This window comes from Sceloporus undulatus, chromosome 1 (genome assembly GCF_019175285.1).
Source record: "Sceloporus undulatus isolate JIND9_A2432 ecotype Alabama chromosome 1, SceUnd_v1.1, whole genome shotgun sequence".
Taxonomy (NCBI): domain Eukaryota; kingdom Metazoa; phylum Chordata; class Lepidosauria; order Squamata; family Phrynosomatidae; genus Sceloporus; species Sceloporus undulatus.
This window is the reverse complement of record NC_056522.1, coordinates 338,206,286-338,223,887: the sequence shown is the minus strand read 5'-3', so window position 1 is coordinate 338,223,887 and position 17,602 is coordinate 338,206,286. Positions and strand designations below refer to the sequence as shown.

Below are 17,602 nucleotides of genomic sequence, written 5' to 3'. Positions count from 1 at the left end.
CATAGACTCATAAACAGGTCGCTACTCATATTAATTGTGGAGGCAAACCAAGGAGTAAACTAGGCTAATGGGGCAAAAGATTGGAAAATTAAAAGGGAAAGACTCAGAGAGCCCAAATTCAGATAACAGCCCAAACCCCTACCACAGCTTTCAGTGATCACCTACTAGCAGCCAAATCTCATAGATTACAAAGATATGCAGAAGATAGTTGACAATATAATTTCTGTGATCTCACACAATCCCTCCTCATAAACACTGTTACTGGAGAGTGCTTGTAAGAGTCTTGCCCCATTCTGTGTTAGAACTGCAATTAGCAAATGCTAGCCCTGCCTGTGAAATTTCCACTACCTTTCTCTTTTTCTTACATGGTCATGTTATAGACACGCTGACTTTTTCCTCACATTTTTAGGTCCATATCTCCACATTGCATTTAATTGCTGTCAACTGTGCCATTTCACTCTAGAACAAACTTCGGCCAATCTGATTTGATTCACACTTCGTACCAACAGGTCTGAATTAGCCCAGTTGTCTTTGAAATTGGATTGAATCACTTGCACAGTCCTCGTTCTGAGGCCGCAATGTTGACTAATACTGTTCTGTCGCTAAAAAACATACAGGTCAATGGATTTTACTCCCAGGTAAAATATATATGTAATTTCAGTGTTACTGGTTTACTAATGGCAAGTTTCATTCAGAGCTATTGAAACATTTCAGCAAAGCATTCCTAATAACTATGTCCACTAGAGGGCCACCAGAGCACACACATTCATACATTCTTATCACAGAACCTGCCTTGCACATCAATGCTTACTTCCTTGGCTTGCATCATAGAATTAAGTCATTAGGTTTTAGCAGTCAGGGCAGGGACTGTTTCTGAGCTACAAATGTCTCTTCTCTCATATTCCACATTATTTGGCAACCTCCCTATGGCCTTTTTCATAAATAGACCAGAAACAGCTCCAATTTTAAGAGGTTCCACCAGGTCAGATAGCTTCTGCTGAGTAGTCAGTCCTGCCATGAAAATCTAGGTAATTTCTTGTGTTCAAAGGTTATATGTCAATCTTCCACTGCTCTTGCTGCAGTGTTGATCTTGAAATCACTGTCACTGTCAGCTTGTTTGACCATGAATATCACTACATCTTTCATAATCTGAGCATCATGCTGTATCTCCTTCCCCCTGCTTTTACTAGGAACTGGCTATATTTTCTTTGTTTCCCTTTTTTTTTCTGTACCTCTTCTCACTAGATCTTTTAAAGTTCTTCTTGCACATTAGTTATCTGTCTGTTTTACGTGCCCTTCCCATTCACCCATTTTAAACAATCACCCATCTAAAGCTGATGCGCTCTACCTATTACTGAAAAATCCCAAACTTAATTTTCTACTTTAAGTCCACTTTTGACTGAAGTGTCTTGGGTCAGGTACCATGTCTTTCTAGATACCACAACACAGCGGCAATGCTTATGTTCTAATTATGATAATGCAGAGGGAAGTTATCTTCCAATGGTATCTGAATACAATTCTAAATTTACATGAGGCACTAGTATTCATTTTCTTCCTTTGTTTCTGCTGTATATATACTGACAGTAAAAGAGAACAGCATTCAGATTTAGCCTTAGAATAGAAATCAGTGGGACTTAACTAATTTAAGTCCCACTGACTTCTGGTTTAGCTAGACTTCTGTCTAATCGTGGTTCAAAACACACTGCAGAAATAATCCCGTTTGAGACCACTTTAACTTCCCCTGGCTCACTGCTAGGGAATTCTGGAAACTGTAGTTTTGTGAGATACTTAGCTTTCTCTGTCAGAGAACTTTGGTGCCACAGTAAACTACAGTTCCCAGGATTCCTGAGCACTGAGCCAGGGCAGTTAAAGCAGTCTCAAACTGGATTATTTCTGCAGTGTGTTTTCGACTTTAGTCTACCGATGAGATAAGTATGGATAGTACTTTCATTAAATGACCTATTTCCTAGAGTTCTTTAATAAGTTACATTTATATGAACAAAACAAGACATACCATTATTTTCATCCACAGGTTACTAGAAAAATATGAGCTTAATTCAGACATTGCTTTTAAATCTGTGCTCAGGTTTGGGCTGGCTCAGACATTTCCAGTTCTGAGTTTTGTTACAGAAACCTACAGACCACTTATAAACCAGAAAATACTTTATGGTTGCCTATTCATATGCAATGACACTGTTACTTGGCTGTTTATGGTGACATCATTTTCTATGGCTCTGTAAAAGGGATATGAAGTTAAATGGTTGTAGTAAAGATGGCACATGGTCTGCCTAGCTGATCATAAGACAGAAAACTGGCACTACCCTGTTGTCTGCCAAAAGCCAGAGAATGAGTGTTGTTACTATTAGTATTAAAACAGTGCCATGCAGGGAGGGGATTCCTTGTCAGTGACTTTGCTCATTGCCATGCTGTGTGTTAACTTTTTCCTGAAAAGAATTTTGAAAAGAATTATCTTATAGAGACTGTTGCACCAGGCCAGGTACATCCAAACTTGCTTTATTACACTGTTACCTGATAGTATCCAACACAAAAATTGGAAGTGATGTGATATGTCATCTGGTATTTCATAACAATTGTCTTTAAAAAGATACAACATGATCAGTCTTCTTGTAAGACAAAGTGACTTGTATTATTCCCTTGATCTGGCATCACTGAGAAAACCAAACATGAACTGGAAACAAATAATAGACTTTTGATCAAGCTTGGAAGAGGAAGAGATTATGTATAAATGGCAGGGAGAGAAATGTGGTGGGGGGTGGGTGGGTGGCAGAAACAGATGTATGAAGAAAATTAAATTAATAGATGAATGAAAATTTAACAGTGGTGAATATACAGGCCCAGATATATGGGTATTTCTAGACAAGAGGGATGTTCCTGCTGAAGATGATAAGATATTATACAGCTATTCCTTTTTTTTTTTTTTTGGGGGGGGGGGAAAATATATATTTTTTTTCCTCTGGATATGAAAAAAGGGGAAATAAATAAAGGGAAAATTCAAGAGCATTGCAAATGGAAGACAGTTATGGCCAGACTTCCCTGTGTTTCTGTGAATGAGGCAGTGTGACTGCACAGTAAAATCCTCATAGGGAAGCACCTTAGAGGGCCAACCACTTTTACTAAAGCTAGAAGTACATTTTGTTTCCCAGAGAGATCTGGTTGCTGAAAGTGTATAGCTTGTTTAGCGAATTTAAAATCACAATATATTATATTAAATCTTTATGGGGAAAATCTGCAATCTTTCTGTTAGGCAACACCAGTGGCTTCAGTATTGTGGGGTTTGATTCCACCTTTAGTTTTAATGGCAGTCAGAGAGCCAGCAGGGTGTAGTGGTTTGTATGGTAGACTGCAACTCTGGAGACCAGGGTTCAATTCCCTGCTTGGCCATGAAACTCACCGGGTGACCTTAGGCAAGTCACATGCTCTCAGCTTCAGGAGAAGGCAATGGCAAACCTCATTTGAATAAACCTTGCCAAGAAAACCCTGTGATAGGTTCACCTTAGGTTTACCATAAGTAGGAAACTACTTGAAGGCACACAGCAACTACAGCTCCTAAACTCCTTCAAGATCATCTAGATATTATGAGAACTATCCAGGTGCTGAACCTATGTTGGACATAGAATTCAGCCCATCCTTGCAACAATTGGTTGGTGTGCTTACACTTGGAGGAACCCCAGAGCAGGCTACTGCTAAAACCAAGAGGGGAAATATACTTCCACTAGCAAACAGTGCCAAGAATAAGCGTTTTAAGTATGAAACTAAGGATCATACGTTCTAGAGGCATGGGAATGAGGAGCCTCAGCTCTGGCAATAGTGAAGAATATCCCTTTGGATGGGGCAGGCTACATTGGAAATATTGTCAAAATTTCTGCAATGAATATACATCAGTGGGGTGGGCAAAAGGATACCTCTGGCTGCCAATAAGTTTCTGAGCTCAAATAAAAGTGCTAGTTTTGCTATACACAGCCCTAAATAGCTTGAACCTAGGATATCTAAAAGAATGTCTTCCATATGATTCTGCCCAAAATTTGATATCCTCCACAGTGAAGTTGGTACATGCCTCACTACCCTGAGAAACCAGGTTGGTGAGTACACAAACACAACTTGCTTATCAAACTCCTGTTATGGATGTCAGGTTGGCTCCACCCCTTTTGAGCTTCCAGAGGGCATGTAAGAATGTACTGTTTCTAGATGGCCTTTGGATCTGAACATCGGGGATGGACTTTGGTACTTCTTTAATTGTACATGTTTTTAAAAACTTTTTTAAAATGATTTGGTTTGTATATAAATGTTTCACTGTGTTGTATAACGCAATGAACAAATTCTTAAATAGATAGATAGATAGATAGATAAATAAATAAATAAATAAATAAATAAATAAATAAATGGGGAGGGACTATAAATTTCCATTGGAGATGGTTTTAAAGATTCTCCGGTGAACATCGCTTTATCACACTGTGATCATTACAGAAGTTATAGCTAATAAAAGTGCACTATCTAGAGAATACTTTTGCATTTCTGTCTCTGATGTGGTTGCAAGAGAAGTTAAGGAAAGCAAAATGTCTTTGGTGGATAGGAGACTGCTCTTTATTTCTTCTTTTAATAAATCAGTGATAGAGTAGCACATAGCCCATACACTGTGACTGAGATTGCAAGAGGGTGGGAGAGAGGTTAACATCCTGTCTTCTCAGTTAATCAAGATCCACAATAATTTGGGCTGAAGTGAAATGATGATGCAGATACTTGCATCTCTTCTGCCAAGGCTTGACTGGTTTTGTCTTTCAGAAGAATTAATTTATTATTTTCCTCAATATAAGGAGAATTGGTAAGGTATGATTTACAATTACTTCCCCAAATTGAACCTCAGTCTAAAAGAATTTATTTGTAGCTAACAGAAACTACTGACATAAATAAGTAACCATTCCCCAAATGGAGGAAGGGGAACAGAAAATGAAGGGATGAAGCAGAACTGGAAAATAAGATTTTAATATATCACAATGTAACTTTAATACCATCTGTGACCCTCAAGGACAGGGTTCCTCTTTTATCCCATTTAAAGTGGCAACACAAACATCATGGAACACTGAAATAGATGCTCTATGTCTTGTTACCAGGAAGACTGACAAATTGGACGAAGTTCAGCAAAGATCAACCAAACATTTGAAGAGCTAGCCAGAGGATGATTTATGGTGCATAATTTAAACAGTTTTGTAGCTCGGTTAAACAGTGACTAGGGAGGGTGGATATAAGGTGAGATCCCAGAGGATGTTAGGTGAAGGATTAGGAGAATCCTATGTAAACATCAGATATGGACACACTCAAAGAAGTGAAAAGACAGGTAGTCTGGAAACACTTAATGAGATTTCTTTTTCAAATGGCAAGTAGGAAATAAAGACTGGTGATCACAAAACTATGAGTTATCCCAGCACTATATTGTTAACTTTTTTCATTTTCTGATGATGACTTTCTTTCCAAGAGAACAAATGAGAAGGGATCATAGCTCAGTAGCAAAGCATATGTTTTATGTCCATAAGGACTCAAGTTCAAATTCAGGCATCTCCAGTAAAAAGCAGATGAGGTAACAGACAACAGAAAAGACCTTGGTAAACCACAACCAGTAAGTACTACTCGCAGCCAGAGTAGACAATACTGGGCTCAATGTACAAACTATCTGAGTGTGGCTTGCTGTGTTTCAGTGCTTTGACCCTTGAAACATTTACAAATACAGCTTATAATAGCTATTATACTGGAATGGTTACAGCCAAAGGAAGTAGACCAGACTTATCCTCCTGTGCTGCATGGTGGTTTGCAATCCCCTTTTGAATATACTTTCCACTACATAGTTTTGTGCCTGTACAAACTGATTGTAACACAAATGCTTTCATGCTTGTCATGAAGATTAGTTATCACTGCTCCAACCCCATATGAATTCTGAGTCACACAACATCGTTGTACTACAACACCGTATCACACAGTAACACCACAATGATCTAGCACAGCATCCAGAATCAGCTCAAACTGCAGGTCATGACTTTGGACTGATTTGCCAGCAGAGGGGCTCATCATAGGATTAGGATTAAAATCTGCAGTTTGCAGAAGGGGAGGTCCAAATCACCACTAGCAGAACACACCATTTAGAAAAATCAGAACCATGAGAAAAGCAAAACAACTGGTGGGTAGTTTCAACCATTTTAAAATATTAGTGTCCTTTCCAATACATGTCATTAGCAATCACCGACAAAGAGTCTTGCAGATAAACCATCATATCTGTTCAAGATTAGGGTAGATAGATCAGCCTCTCTCAGGACATAAACCAAAGCAAATAAAAATATCCCTTTTGATTTCAGCAAGTATGACTTTCATTCTGTGGCTATTTTTCCAAAGAAAAACACATAGCATGAGCAGTGTACTCTTACATGGTAAACTGTATCTTGAAAGAGAATGGAAAAGTTACTTCTTCAGACTAGAGCTCCCAGAATCAGACAGTCAGAATGGCCACTGACTATATTTCTGGGGGATTCTGAGGTCCAAAACACACCACAGAAATAATCCAGTTTGAGACTACTTTAACTGCCCTGGCTCAGTTCTAGGGAATCCTGGGGATTGTAATTTATTGTGGCACCAGATTCCTCTGACAGAGAAGGCTAAATGTCTCACAAAACTATAGTTCTCAGAATCCCTTAGCACTGAGCCAGGACAGTTAAAGCTGTCTCAAACTGGATTATTTTTGCAGTGTGTTTTGGACCTATGATTCCACTTTAACTATGATGTCTGCATCCTATGGCATCCTGGGGCTAGTTGTTGTTGAGACACTAGAATTCCCTGGTTGAGAATCCTAAATAACCCTATACTACAAGTTCCGGAATTCCACTGGATGGAACCATGGCAGGTGAGGTGGAATCCTAGCATTACAATTTTGTAGTGGAAAAGTCCCCAAGGTGTGCATTCCATGGAAGCACTTTGAATTGCCCAGTTTTGAGGGAATCTTAAAATGGTGATGGTAATAATGATTTTTTTTTCCAAGAAATCCTTTGTAAATTTGGTTTGGTAGAAGATAAGGCTATTAGTGGCTACTAATTATAATGGCTATGTATCCTGGGAGAGTCTTGGGAACAGGACTCTGGACTAAAAATTACTTTGACTTAACCAAGCATGGCTCTCCTTGTGTTCTTTAGTTATTCACTCTCCTTTCTTAGGACACTCTTCCCTGTGCTTGGGTAACTTTGTAAATCAATTCCTTCCTCAACCAGGTATACAGATACACTCTCAGCCCTCTCTGTTCAGGCCATTTCCACTCATATAAATGAAATTTCATTTCAGTATGCACTGCTTTGAAATTTTTCCTTTCTCTCCCCCCCCCCCCCAGCACTTTCTCCCACAATTTGTTTTCTATCTTAGATGTAAATAACAGTTTTATTTGCTGCCTTGAGTTCTTTTCTGGGAGAAAGGCAGGATATAAATTGAATAAAATAAATAAATATACCTTCTTGTATAAAACATGTTATAAATACAATCAGCAGCAGCCAATGACACTTCAAAGGAAGACGAAGCCCACCAGTTTAGGATTATCTCCTTGTGTACAATTGACAATTAACTTGGGTGAAACCGAGAAGCCTTTAGACATTATTACTGCTCTGTCTTAAAGAACATGTTGTCCTTTCTTAAACAAAAATTAAGGCATGTTGAAAAGAATGTCAATGTCAATTTACTGCTGGGTTTACAATAGTATGGTTACCTGTATCCTATCTTCAGGCAGTTCTGTTTTCATAGCCAGCATCTCCCTTGCATACACATCAGGGTAATGGGCTTCATTGAATGCCTTTTCCAGTTCCTCCAGTTGGTAGGATGTGAAGATTGTCCTAAAGGGAGTAGAACCCATTGGTGGAAATAAATGAAAGTGAATAAACTATTGAACCACCTTAAAAGGGTAGGAGACACCAAAGGAAGAGCTAAGCTATAGTCAACCAAATTTACAAAGGAGTCATTCTACAGACAGTGAAATCCTAGGGTGAGGAAGTTCCTTTGTATAAAATAAGCAATTAACATGGCAATTAAAGGCCCTTTGCTAGTTGATTCTTCCTTTTTTTATTTTGAATTTTGCCCTTTATAGCTTAAAGAAAGTGAGAATACACATCAGTCCCTGCCCTGAATTGGGAATGAGTTCCCAGTTATTTAAATGGAAGAGTAAATTATGTGCTTAAACCCCTGCCACTGAAATAAAAGGGATCTTGGCTGGAAACTATGTAGAAAATATATTCATGAATTAAAGGGTGAGATGGAAGCAAAACCAAAACAAAGAAATTGGATTCTTAAAATCATGCAAAAAGAGATGATGTAATTATTATTGTTTTAAAGAACAGGCAATGCTTTTGGGCACCCCATCATTGTAGCGACTGACTGAATTGCTATCTTTTTCCCCCTACATTTTTCTCTTCATCGTTTTCAATAAAGCTATCACAAAGCTCAGCCCATTTCTAGCAGAACCTTGTAAAAGGTTTAAACGGGTGTTAGGAAAACACGATCTCATACAAAGCAAAAACTCAGATAATATCACCTCAAACATCTGACCAGGTTCTTGAGCAAAACCGTGAAGCCAGTGTAATTTTATCATTTTGGTATTTATTCTGTCTTTCCTCCAAAAATTGATAGTGGCAAATATGGACCACAAGTAGATCATCCATCCCTCTTTATACACGCTGTGCATTTGTATCCTAAATAGAACCTGCTTTTGCTTAGACATGCTCTCATCCTTGAACAGCATTATTTAGATGTAAATTCATTTGCGACCCAATTATAAATAATATAATTAATTTAAAGGAATACATAGTTTATATATACACACAAGCCCACAAAATCACACCATCTCTCCATGCAGTGTCTCCGTATATGAATGCCTCTCTGTCATCCTTTAGACCAGTTAAGCAACCCTTTAACTGCTAATCTTTGTGTTCTTCAAAATTCTGCATTGGATCACGTTGCTTTGTTTTTGTTTTTCAGGACAATCTTTTGCAATGGATTAACATATAATATCAATGAGGGCAATTGGCTCATGATTTTGGTTTAAGGTAATGCAATGATATGCTTTCCAGTCTATCAATTGGGAGCTACATAAGTGGCTTTTGATTTTGTAAGAGATGGTTTCAGAGCCAGAACCTACGTTCTGATGTGGAGAAACATTGATTTCTCTTCCCTATACTGTACCTATCGCTGGCAACTTGATATTGATGATTAGATTTAATTTTTATGGCAAAGTCCAAGTTTTAAAGAGTAAAATCTGTTGTTTGTTTTTCTTCCCTTTGTTTCAATCAAATTAGCATTTTCAAGTGGAAATCTTTCTCCACCGATGCCTAGTAAGCAGTGTGTAGGTATTTCAACTGATGGTAAATAATACTGTCCTCTTTTCCTAACCATTCCTCCCAATCTGCTAATCCTAGGTTTGTAAGTAACCTGGATAATATATAGATTCCCTAACCTAAGGCAATCTTAATATCTTACTAAAGGCACGTTTATTCTAGGTTTAAATACTCCAAATAAACCAATCTTCCTCACTTGACAAACAGACCTAAAACTAGCATCAGGTGTTGGAAATACAGGGATGTACAACTCCAGATGTCTGCAGATGAGAAGGTATGCAGATATCATTTATGTTCCTGTTTTATCAGGACTTCAAACAGGTTTCCAAAGCATCAAAACCCTCATATGTTAAATCGACGTTGGAAATGCATCCCACTATTTTAACCTAATCTGTAGGTCCAGATATGCACTAACATATATACAAATCCAGAGTGATATGAAATCGTACACAGAGAGAGACACACACACACACACTAAAGAAATACAACTTCAAAAGAGGAAAGAAATCTAATTCGTTTGCTAAAACTAAACCGAGTGCTTTTAAGGCATTCAGCATGTTAGCCTTTAGCAAATGGTTAACATTTAGCAAGGTAAAGAATCTGACGTTCCTCCCAGCATTCAAAACATAAAGGACTAGACACATTGACACAAAATTAGTGTACCAAAAATGGTTAATGCAAGGGGCAGCTCAGATTCTGAGACAGTTCCACTCCGGATCCGGATCCCAGATCGGTCCCAAGATGGAAATTATGAACCCAAGCCACTACTACATCAGTCCAACTGGGAAGTTTTTGTCCCCGTTTATCCTAATAGAGACACACCGAAGAAAAGAAAGCACCAGCTTTTCCATCACAACGTCAGGAAACGATCCCTTTTTGCCTTTGCCTTCATCTCAGTCACCCTTTGGGTGGGTCATTTGTGCGAACCACTGGCTCTTACGCCTGATCTGTACTGCAGAAATAATCCGGTTTGACAACGCTTTAACTGCCCTGGATCAATGCTCTGGAGGCAGAGGGATATTTTTACCTTTTTTGCCACTCACAAAAAAATCGCAGCAGCATCATTGCAGGGGAGGGGACTTAAATCCGTCTCACAAGCACCCATGGTCCCCATGTTGTGATTGTTGTGTGCCTTCAAGTCGTTTCCGATTTATGGCAACCTAAGGCGAACCTATCCTGGGGTTTTCTTGACAGGGTTTGTTCAGAGGTTGCTGTTGTTGTTGTTGTTGGCCATGGCCATCCCGAGGCTGAGAGAGTGTGACTGGCACAAGGTCACCCAGTGGGTTTCCATGGCTGAGCTGGTCCCTAGAGACATAATCCAGCGCTCAAGCCCCTACACCACGCTGGCTCTTCTATGATTCCTATGCTATGGAATAGATAGATAGATAGATAGATAGATAGATAGATAGATAGATAGATAGATAGGAAGGATAGAGAGGCATATACTCTGGATAGACAGGATAGATAGATAGATAGATAGATAGATAGATAGATAGATAGATAGATAGATAGATAGACAGGATAGACATATACACTGGATAGACAGATTGGATAGATAGACAGACAGACAGACAAAGAGACAGACTGGGTAGGAAGATTGGATAGATAGATAGACAGATAGATAGACAGACAGACAGACAGATAGAGGAAAGCAAGAGAGGTCTTTTATAACCCCGGATTAAAAACCATTTTCAACTCAGGTTAGGTAAAACGCCGCTACGGTTTTCCAAACGGGCCAATGCGGCCTCGAGCAATATCTTAATCTCTTTAAACAGAAAACCAAAAGAAAGAAGGAAGGGAAAGAAGGGAAAAACCCGACCCCAAAGATTGGTCACCAGCCCAGGATAGAGGCCGGTCCGCACCTTTAGAGTCAAGGATTAGAAGATCCCCAGGGTGCATCCACACTGGAGAAATAACCCGGTTTAGCACCGCTTTAAGTTGTTATCTGGCTCTTTGCTATGGAATTCTGGGAGTTGGAGTTTGTTGTGCTCCGCTCTGGGCCCCACAACAAACTCCAGCGGCACCAGACCGGGTTACCTCTCCAATGTGGACACCCCTCTCTCTCTTAGGAGCCAATCTGCCTTCTTCTTACCTGTGCCGCCTCTTCTTCCTCTTTTTGCTTTGGCTCAAGGAAGACTTGGACATTTTCCTGTCGCTGGAGGAAACATCTTCGGAATCTAAGGGAAAGAAAGGAGGCAGAAGAGATGGATGGAGAAGGGACCAGAGACCTCCAGGGCAAGGATGGATGGTCGCCTTCCTCCCCTTCCCGGGACATGGCTGGCTTCCGAGAAAGAGAGAGCGCATCACCCGGCAAACCTCCTTTAACTACAGAAAAAGAGATCCCAGCTCAACATTAAGAGGAACGTCCTGACAGTAAGAGCTGTTCCAAAGTGGAATATGGTCCCTGGGAGTGTGATGGAGTCTCCTTCTTTGGAGGCCATCTGTTGGGGGTGCTTTGATGGTGAGTTCCTGCATGGCAGAATGGGGTTGGACTGGATGGCCTTTGGGAGTCCCTTCCAACTCGATGATTCTATTTATTTACTTCATTTTAAGCCGCCTTTCTCCCAGAAAGGGGACCCAAGGCGGCTCACACATTTGTCCAGGGATTTTTGACATTTTCTGGGCTCCGATTTTGTTTTCCTGAGAGCAGAGAGGGGCTCAGCCGGTGAATCTGCCCAGCCGGAGTCGCTGTCTTCAGGCCATCCCCCCACCACCACCATGGCATCCTCAGTCCAGCAATAATCCGGTTTGACACCGCTGTAACTGATAAGGCTCCATGCTATGGAATTCTGGGCATTGTCGCTGGTTTGTTTGGTTGGTTGTTGCTCCGCGCTGTTGACACAACCAACTACAAAATTCAACATCCTGGAGTTAAAGCGGTGCCAAAGCGAATTGCTGCTGCAGTGAGGATGCAGAGATTCCTTCCTTCCTCCTCTCTGCTCCAACAAACTCCAACTCCCAGAATTCCATAGCCTTCAGCCAGACAAAGAGTTGAAGCGGTGCCAAACCGGGTTATTTCTCCAGTGTGGATGCAGCCCTTGGGAAGCCACAAAAACATTCAGAGATCTCTTTATTTTCCTCTCCCGATTCCTCGCTATATTTACAAAGCGGGCCAAAAAAAGTGGATTTTGGGAAAGGAAGAGCAGGACATTGATGGGCATTTGGAGCTCAGACGGAATAATCTTCCAGCGGCGGCAAGGGAGCTGTGTTATCATTTTCCTTCTACATACTTCCCGAAGGATATTTTCCCTTTCGACTCATTTACTTCCTATTTTTTCCCTTATCATTTATTTATTTTTCCTTATTCATTTTCTACTTTCTCGTTGTTTATTTTCTACTTTTATTTCCTTACCCATGTTTTGACCCTTGCTTATTTTCTCATTTCTCATGATTTATTCTCCACTTTTTTTACTTTCTTCTGTGTTCTTTTTCTCTCTTATTTTGTACTTTCTCGTTATGTGTTTTCTACTTTTATTTCCTTATTTTTCTCTCTTTCTTTATGTTCTGCTTTCACTGTCTTCTCCGTCGTTTTTCTGTCTTATTTATTTTCTACCTCCTCGTTATGCATTTTCTACTTTTATTTCCTTATCAGTAACTTTTTGCTTTTTCCTACTTTGATTGCCTTAGCCATTATTTTTCTTTCTTGTTTTTATTTTATTTTCTCCTTTTATTTCCTTATCCATTATTTTCCTTTCTTGATTACTTTCTACATTTATTTTCTTTATTCATTATTTTCCTTTCTTGTTTTCTTCTTTTATTATCCTTATCCGTTATTTTCCTTCCTTGTTTACTTTCTACTTTTCTTTTCCTTATCGATTTTCTTTCTTTCTTTCTTTCTTTCTTTTCTACTTTCTTATGATTTATTTCCCACTTTCTCCTTTCATTTCCGGAGCCGATGCCTCTTTCCAAGCGACCCACACCGTTCTCCGAATTGAGAAGAACAGAAACACATCGATTCCGGAGGATCCGAATCGTGTCCCCCGAGATCTGCCGCCTTGGCTGCATGCACAGTGGAGAAATAACCAGGTATGGCACCGTTTTAAGTTTCCTGGCTCAAGACTATGGAATTCTGGGAGTTGGAATTTGTTGTGGGGCCCAGAGCGGAGCTCCTTTGGGGAGCTGACATGGAGGACAGGTCCTGGGAAAGGAGGACGTCTGGAGGGAGAGGACGCCTGCCCCCCCCCCCGTCCTTCCCGACTTATGGCAGCCCTCAGGCGAAGCTATCCTGGGCTTCCCTTGGCAAGGCAGGGGAGGCTGAGGAGGCTGAGAGAGTGTGGCTGCCCAAGGTCACCCATTGGGTCCCATGGCAGAGATGGGCATCCAACCCGGGTCCTCCGGAGCCCCAACGCTCAAACCACCAGCCACGCTGGCTCTCCCCTTCCCCTTCCCTTCCCTCGCCCTCCCCTTCCTCACCATCAGCTTCCCTTCCCTTCTTCTTCCCCTCTTTCTCTCCCCCTTCCTCTCCTTTCCTCTTCCCCTTCCTCTTCAGCTTCCCTTCCCTTATCTTCCTCTTCAACTTCCCTCCCCTTCTTTTCCCCCTCCTCTTGAAGGTCCCCTTCCTTCCGTCCTCTCTTCCTTTCCCCTTCTCCCCCTTCCCTCCCTGCCTGGGTACCTGAGCTGGCGGTGTGGAGGCTGGCCTCCAGGTGGCCGGGGGCTGCCCTCTGGAGGGGCTGGAGGTGGGCGCCGGGGGGGCTCGGCCAGGACCTCCAGGAAGCTGGGCTGGGCGTAGAAGCCAGCGGCGGCGGCGCTCAGGAGGCCCATGCCCACGCTGCCCACTGCCGCCGCCGCCGCGGGGCCCAGCACCGAGCGGGCCGCCAGCAGGTGTCCGGCCGGCAAGGAGTCCAGGGCGGCGGCCGCGGCGCGAGGGTGAGCCGGAGGAGGAGGAGGAGGAGGAAGGGGAGGCGGAGGAGGCTCCTTGTTGAGTCCCAGGATCTCCTGGATGCCGAAGCCCGTGCAGCGAGGAGCAGGAGGGGCAGCAGGAGGAAGGGGGCCGGCGGTGGGGCTGGGCTTGGGCCCCGGGGCTGAGGGCCTCGCTGTGGGCGGAGGGGGCTGAGGGGGGTTCCCTCCCGCTCCGTCGGGGCCCTTGGGGGCCTTGTGGAGGGCCAGCGCCTCCCCCGCTTTGCCGGTCATGGCCGGAGGCTCTGGGTCCCTGGTGCCCGCTCCGGGGAATGCTGCCGGCAGCCCCCGCCTCGGCCCCCTTTTATACGCCCAGCCCGGAGCCCGAGGGGGGTCACGGCCCGGCAGCCAATCAGAGGGGCCGCCCGAGATTAGGGAGGCCAGAGAGAGAGAGAGAGAAGAGGGGAGGTGGGGAAGGAGCCCCGAAGGAGAGAGCCACGCTGGGAGACTCAGCAGGGGCTCCTCCCCGGAGAGCTGGGGGGGGGGCTTTCCCCTCTTTTGCCCCAGCAGCAGCAGCCCCTGTCGTCCCGCTCAGCCAAAAGGCCCGCCTCCCTTTGGAGCCTCCTCAGAAGAAGCGGGGATTTTTAGGGGTCTCTAGAGTCTTTATTGGGTCTCCTCTTCTCCCCCTCCTCCCTTGAATGTCTTCCATTTCTCGGTGAGGAGGATATTTGGGCAGGAAGGACCTCGGGTCGCCTTGAGCCAGGATTGGGGAGGGAGGTGGAGGCTGCCTCAGGGAGAAGGAGAAGGAGAAGGAAGAGAAGGAGGAAAACGAGAAGGAGGGAGGTGGTGGTTCCCTCAGGAAGAAAGAGAAGAAAGAAGGAGGAGAAGGAGAAGGAGAAGGGGGAGAAGAAAGAAGAAAGAAGAGGAGGAGAAAGAGGAGAAGGAAAAGAAGGAGAAGGAGGGAGGTGATGGTTTCCTCTGAAGAAAAAGGAGGAGAAGGAGAAAAAGCAGAAGGCGGGAGGGGGTTCCCTCATGAAGAAAGAGGAGGAGGAGGAGGGTCCCTGGGGTGTCCCTCGGGGGCTGCCGGGGGCTGTGGGGGGCCCAGCTCCCTGAAGGCGCCTCTCTGAGGGACAGCGCAGCCTGGGCCTACCTTGCAAGGCTGGAGGGCAGGCTCTGAGGAGAGCAGGATGGGAAGGAGAGGAGAAGGGAAGGGAAGGGGGCGAAAAGAACCATAGGAAGGAGTTCATGGCCTTCGTTCATTCCAAATGGCGCCAAATTGGCATCCGCACTGCAGCAATAGTCCGGTTTGAGACCCTTTTAACTGCCATGGCTCCAGGCTATGGAATTCTGGGAATGGTAGTTGGTTGCGGCACCAGAGCTCCGCTGCCAGAGCCTGGAGCCATGGCAGTTAAGAGGGTCTCAAACCGGACTATTGCTGCAGTGCGGATGCAGAAGTGCCACAGAAGGGGTTGCCTTTCTTCCAAAGCTCACCAATGAAATCATCCCAGCTCCTTCGGGATCTTTCCCGTCCAGATTCACGCCTCTTTCTTCCATTCTTCTTCTTTCGTTCGTTCGTCTGTTTCCTCTGCCTATTTTTAAAAGCCAGCCTTTCTGACACATTCCTCTTTGAACGAATGGCAGGGGCTTGGCAAAGCTGCTGGCTGGGTTTTCCGAAAGAAGACTTTTTGGGGGGGGGGGGGGAATCGTCCGAGAAACTTTTGCACCGGGTTCCTTTCCTTAATTTCGTTAATGCTTGATCATCCCGACTTTATTGTTGGAGATCCTTGACAACCTCGTTGCCTTTGAAATCCTGAAAATGGGTTCATTCGGTTATCAAAACGAGGATTTGAAAAGTCCTTCGTGGAGATCGCGGTGGGAATCTCAGGGTGTAAGTTGTATGTATTTCAAGGGTCGCTATGTACACTTTTTGTAAGCGTTTTGTTATAGTAAATGTTTACTGTTCGATTAGATGCTAATAGAAGACGATGTGAAACAGCAAACTAAAAAAACCCTTTTCATTTAGAATTATGCCTATTTTAATGCATTCCTTTCCCTGCAGTATTTAATTAGCCGGATATAATGCAGTTTTCAATGCTCTCTCTCTCTTTCTCTCTCTCTCTCTCTCTCTCTGTGTATGTATGTGTATGTGTATGTGTGTGTGTGTGTGTGTGTGTATATATATATATATACGCAACATTTAACTGAAGAGAGAGAAACAAAACACAACATATTCATTACAGAGGGATTTGGGGAAGCAAAACGCATCAAAATAAATTGTATTCCGATGTAACGTTTTCAGCAAACTTCAAGAAGTGGACTTAAATCCGTGGTTTCGTGTACTGAAAATTAACCCAGCAAACTGCATGTTCTTGAGCTGGATCAATACAAGGGAACAACTGCATGACATAAAAACAGGACGCATAAAACAGAGTAAATATTTCCTCTGCTGAACAAGGTCTCATTCCAAAGGACATGCTCCTATAAAATAATATAGTATTCAATCAAATAAAATTTAAACTGTATTTATGCTGATCTAGACTATGATCAGAAAATAAATCTGCACACAAATGTGTGTGTGTTTAAAGAGGCAACCAAGAAAATTCATACCGATATCTTTGTTTTTAAACATTGGCGCACCTTGCTTTGGTCTACTCTTTAAAAAAAGCCTAGTTGAAAGTTATCCACAAGTATAGGAAATATTCCCATTTGAACCGGAAGAATATAGGATATATTTTGATGGGAGGGGAAAGAACTGGGCATACAAGTACACACACACACACATATACACACAACTCTGCTTCTTAAACACCTCACTCATCCTAAGTCTACTAAATCCATGCGTTTTTCAAGGATGGTGCACAGCGCCATGTATCAGAATACACCTTCATTTCTGGCCTGTTTGATGCACCTCTTCCTTATCTGTTGTAACCAGTTGTTGTATGTTTGGTGTGAGGCTGAAACTGGGAAATAGGATATATCATTATTATTATTCTGTCCTCTAAGTTCTACTTTTTATACCGTACAGTCCTCTTGAGGTACTCCTTATGCAGCAAAGTCAACAACGGATAACTGTATAAGAATAGGTGGTTCACAGAAATTTCCTGCCAGGAAGTCAAATTTCTCTATTGGAAATGTATTCTGTGTGCAGGAACTCTGGATATTTTCTCTATGGTTAACAAAAAGCAATAGCTTTATTGCCTGTAAGAACAACCAGTATATTCTAAATGCACATTTTTATTGGAGGGTACTAAAAGGGGTACCAAGATGTGGGGAAGCTTTTGAGATCTCCATGCATCTTCCCAGCCTTCCTAGGGGTCATTTCTGGTGAGATATAAAACCAGCATTGTGTCACCTGCTAGAGGCTCATTTGCATCTGTGCGGATTTCTCCTCCCCTTCC

General features: G+C 42.8%; 1 protein-coding gene across 1 annotated transcript in view; it reads right to left on the bottom strand.

The window, feature by feature from the left end:
• Nucleotides 1-14,498, bottom strand: part of VSX2 (visual system homeobox 2) — a 35,623-nt gene extending 21,125 nt beyond the window's left edge. The window contains 4 exon segments of the mRNA XM_042460379.1: nt 7,751-7,874; nt 11,461-11,545; nt 13,981-14,059; nt 14,061-14,498. Coding sequence (XP_042316313.1) covers nt 7,751-7,874; nt 11,461-11,545; nt 13,981-14,059; nt 14,061-14,498 — 726 coding nt within the window.
• Between the last annotated feature and the right edge of the window lie 3,104 nt (nt 14,499-17,602).